At 37.5% G+C, this 17,223-nt stretch overlaps 2 protein-coding genes across 2 annotated transcripts; one reads left to right on the forward strand and one right to left on the reverse strand.

Annotated features, from left to right (window-relative positions):
- The first annotated feature begins 287 nt into the window (after nt 1-287).
- On the forward strand, nt 288-2,616 carry negaly6 (neuromast-expressed gpi-anchored lymphocyte antigen 6). Its single transcript, XM_079470426.1, has 5 exons — nt 288-370; nt 656-769; nt 878-1,024; nt 1,170-1,280; nt 1,934-2,616. Exons 1-5 carry the CDS (start codon nt 322-324, stop codon nt 2,143-2,145), a joined length of 633 nt encoding a protein of 210 aa, XP_079326552.1. The 5' UTR covers nt 288-321; the 3' UTR covers nt 2,146-2,616.
- Nucleotides 2,617-5,342: 2,726 nt separating this feature from the next.
- ywhabl (tyrosine 3-monooxygenase/tryptophan 5-monooxygenase activation protein, beta polypeptide like) lies at nt 5,343-14,908 on the reverse strand. The gene is made up of 6 exons (XM_079470015.1): nt 14,723-14,908; nt 11,904-12,209; nt 8,808-8,931; nt 6,751-6,914; nt 6,548-6,643; nt 5,343-6,331 (listed from the first exon to the last, which is right to left on the reverse strand). The coding sequence occupies exons 2-6, from the start codon at nt 12,195-12,197 to the stop codon at nt 6,272-6,274; spliced, it is 738 nt and encodes a 245-aa protein (XP_079326141.1). The 5' UTR covers nt 12,198-12,209; nt 14,723-14,908; the 3' UTR covers nt 5,343-6,271.
- Between the last annotated feature and the right edge of the window lie 2,315 nt (nt 14,909-17,223).

Here is a 17,223-nt window from a genome sequence, read left to right on the forward strand (position 1 = left end):
TAACATTATATGGTGGTGCTTATATTTTTCTACTATACATAAAAGGCACAAATATCACCATATTTACAATTAATTAAAAACAGCATACAACAATGTGCAGACACATGCATGTATCATGACATCATTACGTATAATATCCCAACAAGTTTTTCAAACTGACCACAATGAAGCATTCTGCTTTACACGTAGTTTCATGTTGGCAACCCCCTTTTGAGGTATCATTTTCAGCATGATTCAAATTTCAGTGCATTGATTTGTTACAGGCTGGGGGATGTAGTGTTCTGTTCACACACAGTTGCTTCAGTCTGAGCACAAATCAAAATGGCACAGTGTCTTCTGTTTATTCTGATGAGCACACTTTTCTACAAAGGTAAATACTTTATACACATTCTGACGTTAGGCCTAAATGATTTGTAAATTGTATGTGATATGCCGAGTTATGGAGGAGTTGTGTGATCTTTGTTGCGACAAATGTACTGTATAAGTATTACTTTCAAACTTTTAACAAATAAGTAGATAATGATTTAGTTTCAATGGGAATATATTTGTATTCCTAAAAATTCATTGCATTGATGTATTTTTTATGAAATGTTGTGATCAGACAATTCAACAAAACTTATTATCTTCTTATAAATATATACATTTCAATTTTTAGTAAATTCCCTGACATGTTATCATTGCATACCTGAGACATCATTAAAATGCACTCAAACTAAAGTGGAGTGTGCTGTCGGTCAGTGCGGTACCATGAAAACCACATCTTACATGGGTACGTATTAAGGCAGGCAAGAGGTTCACTCCAGAATTTAAAATGCTGCTTACAAATCCTTTCCGAGTACAGAATCTTACAGTCTTTGTGTGTAAATGTTCACTGTAGGTAACAACAAGTTGGCTGAAATGATTATGAAGAACTGCTCTTTACCTCAACAATGTGTGACTGCATCTGTGAACCTAGGAGTTACAAAAACAGTCATAAGTAACCAATGCTGTGATACTAACCTGTGCAATAACCAGAGCGAGCCAGGTACTTTCCACAGTAGAATAATGGATGGTATTTTGTGACATTAAATGAAAATATGTCCAATTATTATATGAAATACTTTACACTGCAAGTTTAAATACTGTGCTGGAGGTCAATGTCATTTCGTTAAATTTATTTTGTTTCATAGAATCACCCAAAAATGTTCCAAATGGTATAATGTGCTACACCTGCAATGGAGGGGATTGCTCTTCAACTTTGGCATGTGTCGATGGTGAAGATCACTGCATCAAAGCTACAGGTATTCAAACACAAGCAAAACAAGACAATATAAAAGTAATTAAAAGCACTTACATTTCTTATAAAGCACTTAAAGGTATAGTTTACTTTTAAATTAAAATGTCATGATAATTCACTCACCCACATGTCATACAAGCCGTCCGTGTCTTCATTTCTTCTGTCGAAAACAAATTGAGGATTATGGGGAAAGCTTTCCAGGGTCCTTCAACAGGTCCAAATTTCTTTTCCAAAATTCTTTCATCGCAGCTATACACAACACCAGCCGATGAATAAGGGTGTTGTCTAGCAAAACGATTAGTAATTTTCCAAGAACACAAAAAAATATATATACTTTTTAAATATAAATACATGGCTTGAATCCGTTTTCGACAGAAGAAAAAAACACACGGCCAGCTTGTATGACATGTTGGTGTAATTCGAACCAAGTTCAACATTGTTTATTACATACCATACAACTAAAACTTTTGGACATCTTGTCACGTCATAACCATGTTATTAGTCTTGTTTGCACACACCCCTGCAGGCACTGAAACAGTGTTGTATTACTTGATGACTCAAAATAACACTTTTTTGGCTCATTATTGAAAGGAAATATAATACATCCGTCATTGTCCTCTCAAAGCTCCAGAATGACTATGATCTATCTATCCACAGTTGATGCTGATGGACAGATGATGATGATGAGAGGATGTGCCACCGGAAGTTTTTGTAGAGGCGACCTGTCCACACAGATTGGCCAATCCAGTATAACCATGGGTCTGACCTGTTGTAGAGGAAATCTGTGTAACAGTGCCAAAACTGTGTATGAGAGCAGTCTGTTTCAAATAGGGCTACTACTATATGCTATTGTACAGGCAGCAGTTTGAACTTTAGGGTATCATGGTTCTTCTTGGGTAGTCAACTACAGATATTCATATATCATAGCTGTCCTTCCAAAATCTTGGATTTCCAAATTCACTGCTTTTCAGGAAATGGAAAAAAAAAACATTTTAAATGACTAGATACTGTGATGTCAAAGTTAAAAGCATGTTTTAATACCTTTAATGATTAGATATAGCCAAAACAAGTTACAAACATCAGTAACTAATTGTAATGATTTATGTAAAATAATAAAAATGACCAAATATGGAGAAACAAGGTTTCAGAAGGACAGTAGCGATATGTTTCTGTAAGATTCCTCCTGCATATGAAAATATAGAACATGTGAGCATAGTTGTATAGAGTTCTTGTTAGATTATATTTATTTTGTATTTACAGAAACGTTTACATGGATAATTATTGTCTTTGCAACTGAAAAATCCAGTCATTTTACTCTTTCAATAAATTTAATAGATTTGAACTGAGTGTGTAATAAATCATTATGTAGATGAAACCACCCCAGGTCAGAGCAACCAGTTTCTCCCAAACTGGTGTGTAACAGTGTACATGTGTTTACAGACATTTTCCTTTCAAGATGACGAGGGTTTAGGTTTCGAAATGGAATTTAGTTTCAAGACACTAATACGGTTCCATAAATCCTTTATGCCTCAGGCTTTTTAATTGTCTTGGACAAAGAAAATGAAATTGCAACCCCTTACACACTCAAGTACACTCTAAAAACTCCTGGGTCAAAAATAACCCATAATGGGTTATTTTTGACCCAAATCCTGGGTTAAACTGGGGCCAACTAATTTCTGGGTTATTTCAACCCAGAAAAATGGGTTATTTTTTTTGACCCAACTTCTGGGTTAAATACCTGACCCAAATGTTGGGTTATAATAACCCAACATTGTAGTTAAAATAACCCAACTTCTGGGTCAAAAGAACAACCCCAATATCTGAAATTAGTCCCTTTTTAACCAAAGGTCAAATATAACCCAACTTGGGTTACTATGCCAGTATCCCTTATTTCAGGAAATAAACCTTCAGACAATTACACACTTCAAGCACTTTTACATTTTTATTGCATTAAATTAAATTCATTATAAAAAACACACACTTGGACTTTTAAGATTTTTTTTTTAAGATTAAGATTTTTGATAGTGTCCTCATCTTAGAGAAGAAATGCCACCTCATCTATGTCTTCACCTGAAAGACAAGACAACATGAGTATTGTTAACAAGTTGAGACAATTGTAAACCAATCACCAGACACTGTTTGATTATCAAGCTAACAAAATAATCAATTTTAAGGGAATGCTGTGGTTGTTGTTTTTTTAAACGTGGCCCAATTTGCTATTTAACTAATGTGGTTATTTGAAGCATTACACATTTTGTGTGAATGACAGTCTATACTGTCCATCTTTTCTTTCATTAACAGGTGTAATAATGACATTAATGCAAAGGTAAATATCTGGCCGATTATTAATCATAACAGCTTAAAGACAAGGCACAAATATATTTTAACTATAAGGGTTATAATAGATATGCATTCCCCACTGTCGAAGAAGTTGTGACTGTTACAAAATCTTGCACTGACGCATTTAAAGATATTAAAGAACATTTTTAGGTATAGACAGATGATATTTACATTTACATTTATTCATTTGGCAGATGCTTTTATCCAAAGCGACTTACAAGTAGTTTTATACAGTGGCACATTACTGCAGAGCAATCAGGGGTTAGGTGCCTTGTTCAAGGGCACTTCAGTCATGACCTGCTGGCACTGAGATTTGAACCGACAACCTTCTGATCACAAGCCCAACGCTCTAACAACCAGGCAGTTAGAGTAAATGGCTCACTTCTAAAATTCTCAATCATCTCAGACAGCCTCCACTCATTAAGCTTATCAGCGACAAATAAGTCCATTTAAAATGACCTCGAGAAAACATAGCAAAATAGAGGTTAGCAACAATTTGAAGACATGACAGGCTTCTTTAAATCTCACTAGTTAAGCCAGTAGAGCACTGTTTAATATAATAAGCACAGCGCAGCTGGTTAACATTGTGTCCCCTTAGCAACGGCTAAGGACCTCGTTCAAAATCCTGCAGCACCACAGAGCGCCATGTACATAGCTTTTATATTAAATGTACACTTATTTGTCTCAAATCGTCGTAAATGTATATACTGACTTCACCATGAGTTGCAATATATATTTAGTGATACATTAATTTACAGAAATCAGTTGTGCGAATGACAATTGCTGATGTTGTTGTATTTTCTGGTGATATTCTCAATTCATTCAGTTAACGGACGCTCCGAGGTAAAGTGTTCAGACTGCAGACTCATCAACGGTTGTATTTAATTACACAGTACAATCATAACATAGTAGCCTACTGACATTATCTTAATTCCGCATTCCTTAATTGAAGCCGTGAACCCAGAATATGGGTTAATCCATGAAAAATAACCCAGAAACCTAAACAACCCAGGAATTGGGTCAAAATATTAGCCCTTTAACCCAGAAAATGGTTACTATCTGAAAAAATAACCCATAATTTTAACCCAACACAAATAACCCAGAAAATGGGTTAAAGAAAAAACCCAGGAGTTTTTAGAGTGTACATGTATCCATGTCAAAACCTAAAAATAAACAGGTTTTGTTTCTTTTTCTATTCCAAACCTTACATTAGTGTAAAACTTTGCCATTTCTCTTCTTGGCAACAAGTAATTTGCCTATTTGATAAACCACCCTGTAATGCTCTTTGTTTGCCATAAGAGGTCGTGAAAGAGCAAAAGTACAGTATAAATAGTACTGCAGGTGATTTGAGGCATAGAATGGGTCTTCAGTTTATAAAAGAAAGAAAGAGATGGTTCTTTAAAGAACCTTTGACTGAATGGTTCTTTGGCATAGAACCATTTTTGATTTCACATCACTGTTAATAACCTTTTAGGCACCTTTATTTTTACCAGTGTATGTATAATAATTTTTTTCATTACAAGTGAAAATCTGGTAATAAAACCAAAATCAAAGAATCCATGCTTCCCAACTCTTATAAAAAAAGATAGCAAATAATGATTTTATGCTGACTGGCTTTCCAAGAACACGTGTCGCATATATTGGATTTGCATCAGTTTATGTATTCCATGTGGCCAGACAAAACTCTAAAATGTTTATTAAACAGAACAAAAAAACAAAGCCAAAAAACTGTTAAATTATTTTTTATTCCACTTACATGAAATTACATATTTTCCCTCCAAATAACATTTATGCTTAGGTGTTCTGTATGAAAATTCCAGAGGCATGAAACAAAGCTAGCCAGCCCAACAGTACCCCCATTTCCTCCCCATATTAACAACTTCATAGCCACATGCAATTTAGGCAAGTATCAAAAGAAATTAAAGGAAATTGTGGAAAAAACAAATGAAAGCAAATTTCTGCAAAAAATAACTTGCACTGATATTTCCTACTGCTCTGCTTGTACAGTCAAACGGTAACATAACAAAGCTTATTTGTTCTTTGTTCTTAGGGTCCACTATACCTCGTAATTAATAGGGAATAGGTAAATGCTTTTTGCAGGGCACCAAATGCCTGGAATAAGAAAACTTGAGTGACAATAAATGGAATGTATTTTTTGCCCATGATGTGTGAGCCAGCAGTTTTACGTTGTAACTTTAGTTGTAGCCTTGCACTGCTATCCTCACGTATGCTTTAGGACTAGGGCTGTTGATGAAACACAAATGCTAAACTGCCGTATATAATCATCGAGGCCAATTACTCTTTGACAGGGATTTACATACAGTATAACAAAAGATTGAACTTGCAACTTTGCATGAGCCCTCCCTCGCTAATGAAACAACCTAGAACTCCCTGCGGAGAAATCAAGGTTAACAGCAGACGAACCATAGCCCCTTCCCATGCCTCACCCCTCCCACCCGCTATATAACCCCTCCCATCCACTTCCCATGACACAAATCCTTAGAAAAAACCCACAATGACAGGGAAGGAAGAAAGCAAAGGCGGCGCAAGAGTAAAAGAACTAAGAGACAAAAGTTGACGATGAGGTGGTCTCAGTGTTGACTGTGAGCTGGAACAATGGCAGGTGAATAACGGGAAGGACTGACAGAGCGAGACTCAGTTTCCCCGCCCCTCCTCTGCATCATCGCCGTCTCCCTGGTTATCTGAAGTCCACAGCTATGAAGAGGAGGAAAGAACAGGAGACCGAGTCATGAACACTGAAGAACCTGCTTGTTTTGGTACACTACAAATCTGATGTAATCACATGTCTTTTGAGTTACTTTTAATCAGATTTAAGCAGCATCAAATGTAAGCACGATCCAGTTTGGCAAACTAGAATCTCAAGAACATCTCATTTCTAACCTTTATAATGCTAGCAAAGAGAAAACTTACTGTCAAGTTGTCCCGCAGTAGCTGCATGATCAATGTGCTGTCTTTGTATGACTCTTCATTCAGTGAATCAAGCTCTGCAATGGCCTCGTCAAAAGCCTACAGGAAGCAGGTGGCACATAAACCAAAGGGATGGGTTACATCAGGGTATATGAAGAGTACGCAGCATTCAAAGTCTAACTGTGGGTCTAAAATGTTAGTCTTACCGTTTTGGCAAGCTTACAGGCCTGCTCAGGCGAGTTGAGAATCTCGTAGTAGAAGACAGAGAAGTTGAGGGCCAGGCCGAGACGAATGGGATGTGTGGGCTGCATCTCTGCCTTGCTTATTTCAAAAGCATCCTTGTAGGCCTCCTGTGAATTGGTAATGATAGCTGAAGACAAAAAAAAAAGTTGAATATATTTCAATTAATCCTGGATTGAATAAAAAGTTAGTTACCGTGCACTAGTGTTTATGAAAGCAAACATTTAAATATTTCACACTGGGATGCATCTGGTGTGTCTGCCAGCTCAGAAAACACACGGTCAGTTGAGTCTGAAACCTTGTTATCCAGTGAGCGGTTTCAATTTGCAGTCTGTATCTATGTAGATAGCTAGCTATTTGAATACGACCTCCTACAAGCCATATATCTATAGTCTGCTAACATTTCCACCCGTTTAATCCACAGGTAGCTTAACTAGCCAATATTTTTTTAGCAAGCATAGGACAATGAAGCTATCACGGCTTGGGGTGACGGAGCTGTTTTAGACACGGTAAACTGTTTTTACACCACCATTGGAGAATTTTAACCAGACCCTAAAGAAATATACCAGAAAAAGGGGCCTCTGATGTCCTCTGTAAATTTGTGAAATAAAACTTTACCACTAGGGGGCGTGGCAGCACAAACTTTGCAGTATGGCATTCTGTTACAAGGCTTTTGTACTGGGCACTAGGAGGGTGAGGCTACAACATGTAAATGAGCAGCTTTCAAACTTTTCCACACTGAGAGAACAGACAACTGTCAGCACAACTAGCCAATTCATTCAACCAGATAACAGGCATGTCTCTGCTATCATTGCTCATGCATTGCATAAAACTTAAAGGGACAGGTTTCATTTCTTTGTTCTGATAAACACAGATAAAGATATTAGGCAGAATGCTTGTAATCTCACATATCTTGGCCACCATTGACTACCATAGTAGGAAAAATGACAATGGTAGTCAAAAGTGCCCTAGAAAGGCTTTCTTTTTTACATTCTTCAAAATATCTTCAACAGAACCAAGAAATGTATAAAGGGTTGGTAGTCAATGACTATGATAGTCAATGGTGACCAAAAATGTTTGGTAACAAGCATTCTTTCAAATATCTTTCAAAGTGTTCATCAGAACAAAGAAATGTATACAGATTTGGAACAAACTTGAGGGTGAGTAAATGATGACAGTTAACAGACATGACGAGCCACATTAAAATTACGAAGAGACAGATTTTTATTCAAAAGCCATAAAAATTGTGATCAATCTAAATGCATACTTATAAAAAAATTCCGACATTTCCTAAACAAGACAGAACAGAATTCCGGCAGGCTGTGGAGAATCCATGCTCCGCTCACACATGGGCTCTCATTCATTCGCGAGGTGGGTGGACTTACATGTCAGCACCTGCTCCAATGAAGGAAGGAAATCTGATTGCTAACCGTTTCCTCTGCAGACCTAAAGACCCTCTTTTTCTTTCTCCCTTTCCCACAACAGAATCCCAGAGCCACACCCTGAAAGCTTGTCAACCTCCTGGCACAGGAAGTGAGACACAAGCTTCTTCCTGTTATGCACACTCTGACCCTCTTCCTTTCTCACTCTATCATGACTGAGACAATAAAGAACAAACCACTTTGAGCTTTGAAACAGAATTATTAGCTTGCCATAAAACTGTGTTAACATCAGATAAGGGGTCTTTGTACTGAACGAGATTCAGATTTAAACCCCCAAAAACTCTTAAATTAGTCTTTGAGGTTTTCATGAATGGGCTTGTAGGATCCTCTTAGAGATTTCCACCACCCTACTTCCTTTTCCGGTTTGGCTTCATGTCAACAGTTTGCAGAAATAGTTACATTTTTAGCAGAAGTTGGTGCGTTCAGGTGACAGACATTCCTATTCACAACCAAAGACTTGAGAATAACACAAAATTTCTCAGATGCCTATACGATTATCCAGCTAACATTGTTCATCAGACTTAAGCAACTGAAAGTGAACCTAACCCCCCACAATCCCATCATGTTATGTAAAGACTTACAGGCTTTCTCTTCTGCCACAGCCACCTCCGCTAAGTAGCGATAGTAGTCGCCTTTCATTTTCAGATAAAAGACTTTACTTTCAGCTGGGGTTGCCTTTGGAATGAGGTACTTGTCCAGAAGGACCTGTAACAAAACAAAAACACAGATTTTAACGGTCAAGCATCCTAGTTTGCGTTTGTGCTGAGGGAAAAGGGGAAGTAGTCGTGAGCAGGACAGAAAGTCAACAGTCAAGATGGAGAGATAATATACAAAGTTCTGTAAAACTTGTTTGGCTACACGCCGTTACAAGTAACAAGTAAACAGTCACAGTAAAATGTCTCCAGTACGATTTACAGTACACACAGACATCCCATCATTTATCCTAGAATTTCAGAATTCAAGGCATTTTGGGACAACAACCTCAGATTGCTGTTGGGGGCCTGGGAGCCTTTGACAGGACAGCAGGTCTTAAGATGTTTCTGAGACCATCTTAAGCATGAAGGGGGAAGGGGAGAACAGGAAAATGGACTACGTTGTATGAGCTACAGCATGTGGAACTAGGTCATTGAGCTTGCTGGGCTCGTTCGCAGCTCGACTGGCCTGATTGTCGCCGCGCTGAACAGAACCACATGGTTGTCATTGCAATACAATCCATTAACTCTTCAATGATGCCATTACAAAACAAATGCAAGTTCTGGTATGAAAATTGAAGTATTGTACTGTACTATCCAACTGATGCTGCCATGGTCATTCTGGTTGATTCAGAGATGCGAATGTAACTTAACTGTTGGCCTTAGTATGATCAAAATTAAAACCAACGGGTCTTTTCAGGCTTTGCATCACCATAACTGGAAGAACCGTTAAGGCATTCGTTTGCAAATGAATGCTTGAATCTGAACGTTACATGTCATTGATTAACCAGCAACCTACTTGTATGTGCAACAGTGGGCAGCAATGCTAAATTTCATAAAGCAAGCTGTCAGATATTGACAGTAACAGTATTGCATAACCATCTGCTTCCCCATTCTCTTTGCACCAAGTCAAGACTTGTAGATGAGAGATCACAGCAGCTTGTGGCAGGCAAGATGTTTCTTTATTTTATGTGTGATGATAAAGTGTGACTTTCCACCAACCACAGCACATTTCCTCCTCTAAAACAATGAAAATGACACATTGTGATGTTCCAGCTAAATATTTTGTTAAAGTGACAGTTCACCAAAGACCAAAATAGTAATTTACTCATCCACGTGTCATTTCAAACCTGTATTACTTTCTTTCAAATGCAGAACACAAATGATTATATTTGGAAGAATGTTGGTACCCAAGCTATGGTACCATAGCTTTAGTGTCCATTCAACAGCAGTTTTTTGGTTAAAAAAAGATAAAAATATCTTCTTTTGTGTTCTGCCAAAGAAATTCTTTAAAATGACAAGAGGGTGAGTAAATAATGATACAGAGTTTATTTTTGGGTGAATTAATCACTTTAAAGGGAAGTATGAGAAAACAGACAGACTGTTTTACAAAAGGTGAGAAAGGCAAGTGCATGTAACTTTCACGTTTTATGATAAACGAAATTTGCAAAAATTCTGCTAAAATGGTTTGCTGGTGATGTAACAAATTCAAAGCTTAATGACAACTCTAAGAGCAGTTAAGATTTCCATATAACAGTTACATAATACACTTTAATTCACCCCATGACATCACACTCTCACTACATTCCTGTGTTAACATGCTGAAGGTACAATTTTCTGTTTTTTTAGCCTAAATGTTCAGAGTCGCAGTACACTGACCCAAAAAACAAGAGCTCAGCAACTGTCATTATGGGATTAGGGAGGCGAGTCAACCTGTGCAGCATCACAAGCCCCTTTCATGCTATGCGTGCACAAAGTGAATGTATTCCCTCCCCTCAAACACTGTCAATCTGACTCAGGTTGCCGTGGCCACAGCCTCGTTCTCTTTGGTTTGAGCTCATGTGCTCAAGACCTGGTGACGAAGATAGATAAGAAAACAAATATTTCCAAGATGAATAGGTCTGACATCACAACGAAACATCAGTGAGATGTGATTAAGGTCTTTATTTGGTCCACTCGTTTTTAAACAGCCTAGCAATAATTTAACAGTCCTTCAATCACAGTGGGGTTGAGTGCTCTGTTTAAGTGTACTACAAGCTCAGGAAGAGATGAGTGGTCTTCTATGGCCCACACAACCACAAAGACTCCACTGGGTTTTCGTCACGAACATATTGGTTGAATTAATGGACACTAAGGGTTGCGTCCACAACCAGATTATGCAAAGCATTCGATCAAGCCGTGAACGGTCCACAGCCGCATTGTGGAGTAAAGGTTCCCTCGTGTTCTCTGGAGTCCTCTTCACTTCCCACACCTCATTACATATTCTTCACTCTCCCACCAGAGCTGCTAAAAGCTAATTAGCGCCCATGTTTGCTTACTCAGATTTTGGCAGGAGGGGGAGCCTGAAGTGGACAGAAAACTCAAATCTCCTGTAATGTTTGCTTGTATAAAACATTGAAACGTTATGCATAATAATAACAAGTCGCAAAGTTTTTGTTATTGGTTGACATCACTTGCATAAAGTGGTTGAAACGGAATCGAAGAATGACAATAAAAGCATAAAAAAAGAACTTCAAACACCTAAACGGGGCGAATTTTTTTTTTGTGTCTGACATATGTTTCTCAGGTAAGTCAGGTTAAATAATGTGGCAGAAACCTAGTAACCGACATTCAGTATAACATGGATACTGTAATGTAGAACCTGTATAAAACAGCTTTATACAGGTGGAGAAGATGACAAACAAACGTAAGATAACTGTCCTGAAGAGAGGACACCTGTGTGTATATTGGAACAAATGAGATCAGGCCTGGACTAATAGGCTTGGCTGAAAGAGGTCCTTGCTCATGATGAGTAATTAACGCAAGCAGGATTATTAACCTACCCTAGCCACCAACACTTGGAATAAAGAAACAGGGAGGAGAATTTTGCTTTATAAATGTACTCAGGTGTTGGAAAAGTTGAACATAGATGCATGTATGACAAAATCCTAAAAAGATATACGCAATGTTTTACACTGTAGTCTTGAATTTTTTAGAGTTCCTTACCAGGACATCATTGCATATGTCCTTCAACTCCTTCTCGATCTTCTCTCGATATTCCTTGACCATCTGCTGCTTCTTGTCGCTGGCGTCAGTCTTCTGCTCGATGCTGGAAACCACTCTCCAGGAGGAACGGCGGGCACCCACCACATTCTTGTAAGCTACAGAGAGCAGGTTGCGTTCCTCATTAGACAGTTCAGTGTCACCCTCAGTGACGGCCTTCATAGCGGCTGCCATATCGTCATAGCGCTCTGCCTGCTCGGCCAGCTTGGCTTTTTGCACTAGCTCGCTCTTGTCCATGGCTGCTCAGTGCTGAGAAGAAAAGAGTCAGATTTTAAGATATACAAGAGTTCAATCAGACACACATTCTTAATAAATTTTCCTAGAAAAAATATATTGATGACTCGACCTGCACTATAAGGATTTTAGTCCAAGAAAATGCTCAGCTAATGCACTACATGGAACTTAAAGGGATAGTTGACCCAAAAATAAAAATTCAGTCATCATTTACTCGCTTTCGAGTTTCTCCAAATCTGAATCATTTTCTGTGTTCTGATGAACACAGAGAAAGATATTTGAAATCCAGTTCTTGGACCCCACTGACTATTAAATTAATATATTATATCATATTTACAGAATTGCTAAAAAATTATAAAAATAAAAGTAACACTTCGCACAAAACCAAAAATTCTCTCGTGGCCCCTTTGTCTTATGAAAAAACATCTGATCACAAGTATCAACTAAATTTATCAACATGCCGTCTTGAATTTAACACGCTGATCTGTATGTTTACATAAATACTCAATGTATCGATTCCTAAAGCTCAAAATATGACATAATTGACACACTGGAGTCATTTCGGTACCTTTAATGTTAAATTTATATGATTTTTGGAGCTACAGAGGGCAAAATGTGGGATACCAAAGGCGAGAAAATTATGACAGTATTTTCCTATTTGGGTTAACTACTCCTTTCACTGTTTTTATTCTGCTAAAGCCACATATTTACTTCTTAAATGCCAAATTCCTCTGACTCTTTGGCAGCTGGCATGATCTATTGCTTTTGTGCATCACAAATAGCTTTCGACATTCTGCTAACTGCTATCTCCGAGCACCATTACTGTCGCCTAAAGTATGAAAGGCCCCCAAAACTGTAATTTTGGGATTTTTTGAAGGTGACCAAAATGCTTGTTTTATAATCAACCTATTTCTTTCTCTGTGTAAATTTTATAAACATCAATGTAAATTTTCTAATAACAAACCTATTTTTATAGTTTTTCTACAAGAGATAAAACTGTATTTAAAACAATTATGTTTTCTTCCAATATGAAAGCACAAAGGACTTGTAAAATTTGCACTGATTATAAGCTTTTCAACCTATTTAATTTGTAATTTTTTTTTTATTTATATTATTTGTGTAACTCCCTCTCATGTATTTGTTCTTGATCTGTTTTATTATTATTCTTTATTTTTGTCTTGTCTGTTTCGAGCCATGGAAATGTTTTTTTTCTCTCATTTCATTAATCTAAGTGTTTCTTTGTTAAGTTTCTGTTGTAACATTGTTTTGTTATAGAAAAAGGTTCAATAAAACATTATTTAAAAAAATGAAAGGCATTTAGGGTTAAAATCCAAAAGCCAAATAAACCCACAGAGTGTTGTAAAGTGTCATATTTACATAAAGAAAATCTGAGCTATGCCAAAAGTATGTGCCCTCCCGGGGGGCATTACAGCGCGAGGAAATATGCGGATGTGCTTTTCTCGCCAACCACGCCCAGTTCCCATAGTTACCAATCTACACGCTTTTCACATCACGTCTTCATAATAAATTCATTCATTCATTTTGCAAGAACAGAGAAATACCACAATATTAGTGAATATCGCTTTATCGGAGTGCATCGGTCACTAGCTGACTATACAAAGCTTAACCCAAAAAAAGAATTTCCTCTTACTTATTTAACAGTATAGGAATATGACAGAATGGGAAATGTATTGCGTATTTGACCAGAATCTAACGAAATTGTAAAGAAATCAACGCTGTTTTATGTTCAACTGGGTTAGCATGTTGGCTAAGCCATAAGAATCGATGTCTGCCCTGCCCACCGCCATGGTCGACTGACCTCGCAGTCAAGAAACCTGCGGTTCGTCTATGTTTTTTGTAATACTAAGAACCCACAAACTCGTTTTTATATGATTTAAGTTGCACGTGTTTAGTGTAAATTAGTCATGGGACTAACGAGACGATAAACCGAAGGATGGCGCTGATTGTCAGGCTTGATGACTCGATCGCAACATGCATGACATGTTGAGAGAAAGAAAGCTCGCCTGATTCTATAAACCACATGACCCGAAACAATAGATAATGATTAAAGTTCGCTTAGAGTAACGGTAAAAAAAATTACTCGATTAAACTACATAAATTATGACTGAATTGGCGGAAGTGATGAGAACTATAGCTTCGGCTTGTTACACAAAAATGCTTAATAAGGATACATAAGGGCTAACACTGAAGCACGCTTATCGATGATCAAACGAAGGGATATCCAGAGACGTAGCATTAAACGTTTAATATTAAGTTACGCGTTTCTATTGTAGGATCGACCACACTAGACAACCCACCAACAGCAAGAAACAAAAAGGGGCGGCCTAGATATGCCAAGCAAAAGCTTATTGTTCATTTTCAACACGTTAGCATCATCGGCTACTTAGTCACTCGCCGTGTGTCGGCCATCGGCATTGCTTTACATCTCAAAGAAAGAAACACGGCCCTGCTCAGTCGGACTGACCGAACGAGCCTAGAATTTATCCCGATCTGGCGTATTCTCTTACCTGAGTGTTGGGAAAACGATGGTCCTGTTGGAGCTAAGCTAACCGCGGCTCACAGCTGATTCTCACGGGCTATCGGGCTAATCCACGGGGTTTCCCTCCAATCAGACCAGCCCCAGGAGCCGAGACAAGGCTGGGCCATGTGACGTCAAAGGTAACCAAGGCGACGGCTGACTTCACGTTGTCTGTGATTGCACGAGAGCCAATGTGAGATTTAGCGGTGCACCATTTTCCCTCCACTTTTCCTTCCATGTTCTCACCCTCACGATCACTGTACCACAAAGGTTTAATGAAATATCGGTTTTGGGTCATCTTAGGCATGCTTATGATAAGAGTGTAAATCTGTATTTTAGCTGATAAGTAGGCTATTTTAGAGTATCACTTATGATCCCTATTCACTGAACAAGACAAATAACATCTCACTAGAAGAAAAAATTAAACAAATGTAAGAATCTGTTCCGAATCTGATATTTTTAGCTGCATTTTGAGTATTAAGTAACAAGGGCCCTCATTTGAATCCATGCTATCACATTTATGTCCAAATTAATATGTAGGCCTACTCTGTCAATATACTTTACAAAAGTACTTTTGCTTTGTGGCAATTAAATCTACATACATGTGTTTACATACCTAAAAAAATATGCCGATATGTACTATAAACATGATACATCTTGTAAAAAAAAACATTGTATATCATGTGAAAAACCAAAATGAAAATTCGGTCTTCATTTACTCACCCCCAGGTTGTTTTAACCCTGTATACATTTCTTTGTTCCAATGAACGCAGAGAAAGATATTTGGAAGATTCTTAGCAATTTTCAGTTCTGGGACATCGTTAAGTACCATAATAGGGTAAGAAATGTTGTATTTTTTTGTTCTGTTGAACTCATAATGAGATGAAACTGAAAATTACAAACATTCTTCTAAAAATCTTTCTTTGTTTTCATCGGAACAAAGTAATGTATAAAGTAATATTATAGGTATGAAATTACATGAGCTTGAGTAAATGATGACTGGATTTTCATTTTTGGATGAACTATCCCTTTAACATCATCAAGACAGTGAAGAGCGTTCATATGCAAAATTAGCACATGGACACACATAGCTTTCTTGGTTGAAGAGGCACTATTTCTGCACTACTCCAGTTTGTTTCCATGGGGAAATGGGTCTATTTTCTACATTGTCACATGTCCTCCCATCAGAATTGATATGAATTCAGTAACCTATTTCAAAACACGGTTATTATTGTTCAGTCCACAGTGAGACCAATGCACATGTATTTGTGCAACTGATTTCCACAAAGATATGCAGCAGCAGTTTCACTCAAATGTAAATCTGAATGGTGATGAGAGTTTGCTGTATGACTAGTAGGGCAGGTTTTTAGTTGACCTAAAGCCACACCCCGGTACATGGTGAGAATCTTGAGTTTTCCACAGCTACATTCAACACTGTGGTTCTCACACTCTCAGTGTAGTTATGTGAACGCTGTGAGTATACAGAGAAACCTATGCAGTGAGGAATGACAAAAAGTCTTTCATGGTCTTTGCAAAGGGTGGGTTACATGCCTCTTTCTCTTTTATTTACAAGATAATTTGTCTTGTCTTTTCAAACACACTTTAAAGGATGTCACTCAATGTAACTTGTTGACAAGAGTACTTCTTCAACAAAACCAAAGTACACCTCAAGTAACACTTTCAAGTATGCTGCATTGCATGGTAGTATCCTTCTGTTTCAGCCCAAAGAAAGAAGAGTCACATAGCTTGTTGAGACACATGTTTGAGTGTTCCCTTAGGGTGTGTTGTAAATCCGCCAAGTTGCCATCAATACACATTACACTAGTTTCCCTAATACAGATATAAAATCTCAGTGATTTCCACTGAATATTCTTAGAATCAGGGAGACAAATGTAATTCCACTTCTCAGTGACTCCTCAGTCGATATAAAACATCAATGTGTGTGTGTCTACAAAATAGGGAAGAAAATAAAGAGATAAAACATCTCTTTGAAGAATATCCCCAACGCCGTCATTATATAAAGAGCACGTGTGCTGAGCTGTATGACAGTAAAGAGCAATGTTGAAGGTCCCTGTGAAGTTACATAATGTAAATATTAATGAGGCACCATCTAGAAACAGGGGGTCAAGTTATGTTGTATTGACAATTTATAATTTCTCTGGATATTACAATAACTAAATGACTTGTTGTTTATAAATTAACTTATTCTTTGATGTTTTATCATGCCTGTTTGGACATTCATTCACACCATGTATTTATATATCTCATTATGAATAGGTCAGAAGAATTGCCTGTTTCCACAATAAGCACCCAGGGAAGTGCCAAGCATTATTTTGTATCTCTCATCCAGTCGATTTTGATAACCTCTTATCTGACATACTTTATTGACTATGCCTGTAAACCTAAAATATCATTACACAGAATGCTGACATATCACTCAAATCAAAATAACTCCAAAACTTAAAGTATGCCTCTATGTTGTTGAATGAT

The sequence above is a fragment of the Barbatula barbatula genome (genome assembly GCF_947034865.1).
Source record: "Barbatula barbatula genome assembly, chromosome: 12".
Lineage (NCBI taxonomy): Eukaryota > Metazoa > Chordata > Actinopteri > Cypriniformes > Nemacheilidae > Barbatula > Barbatula barbatula.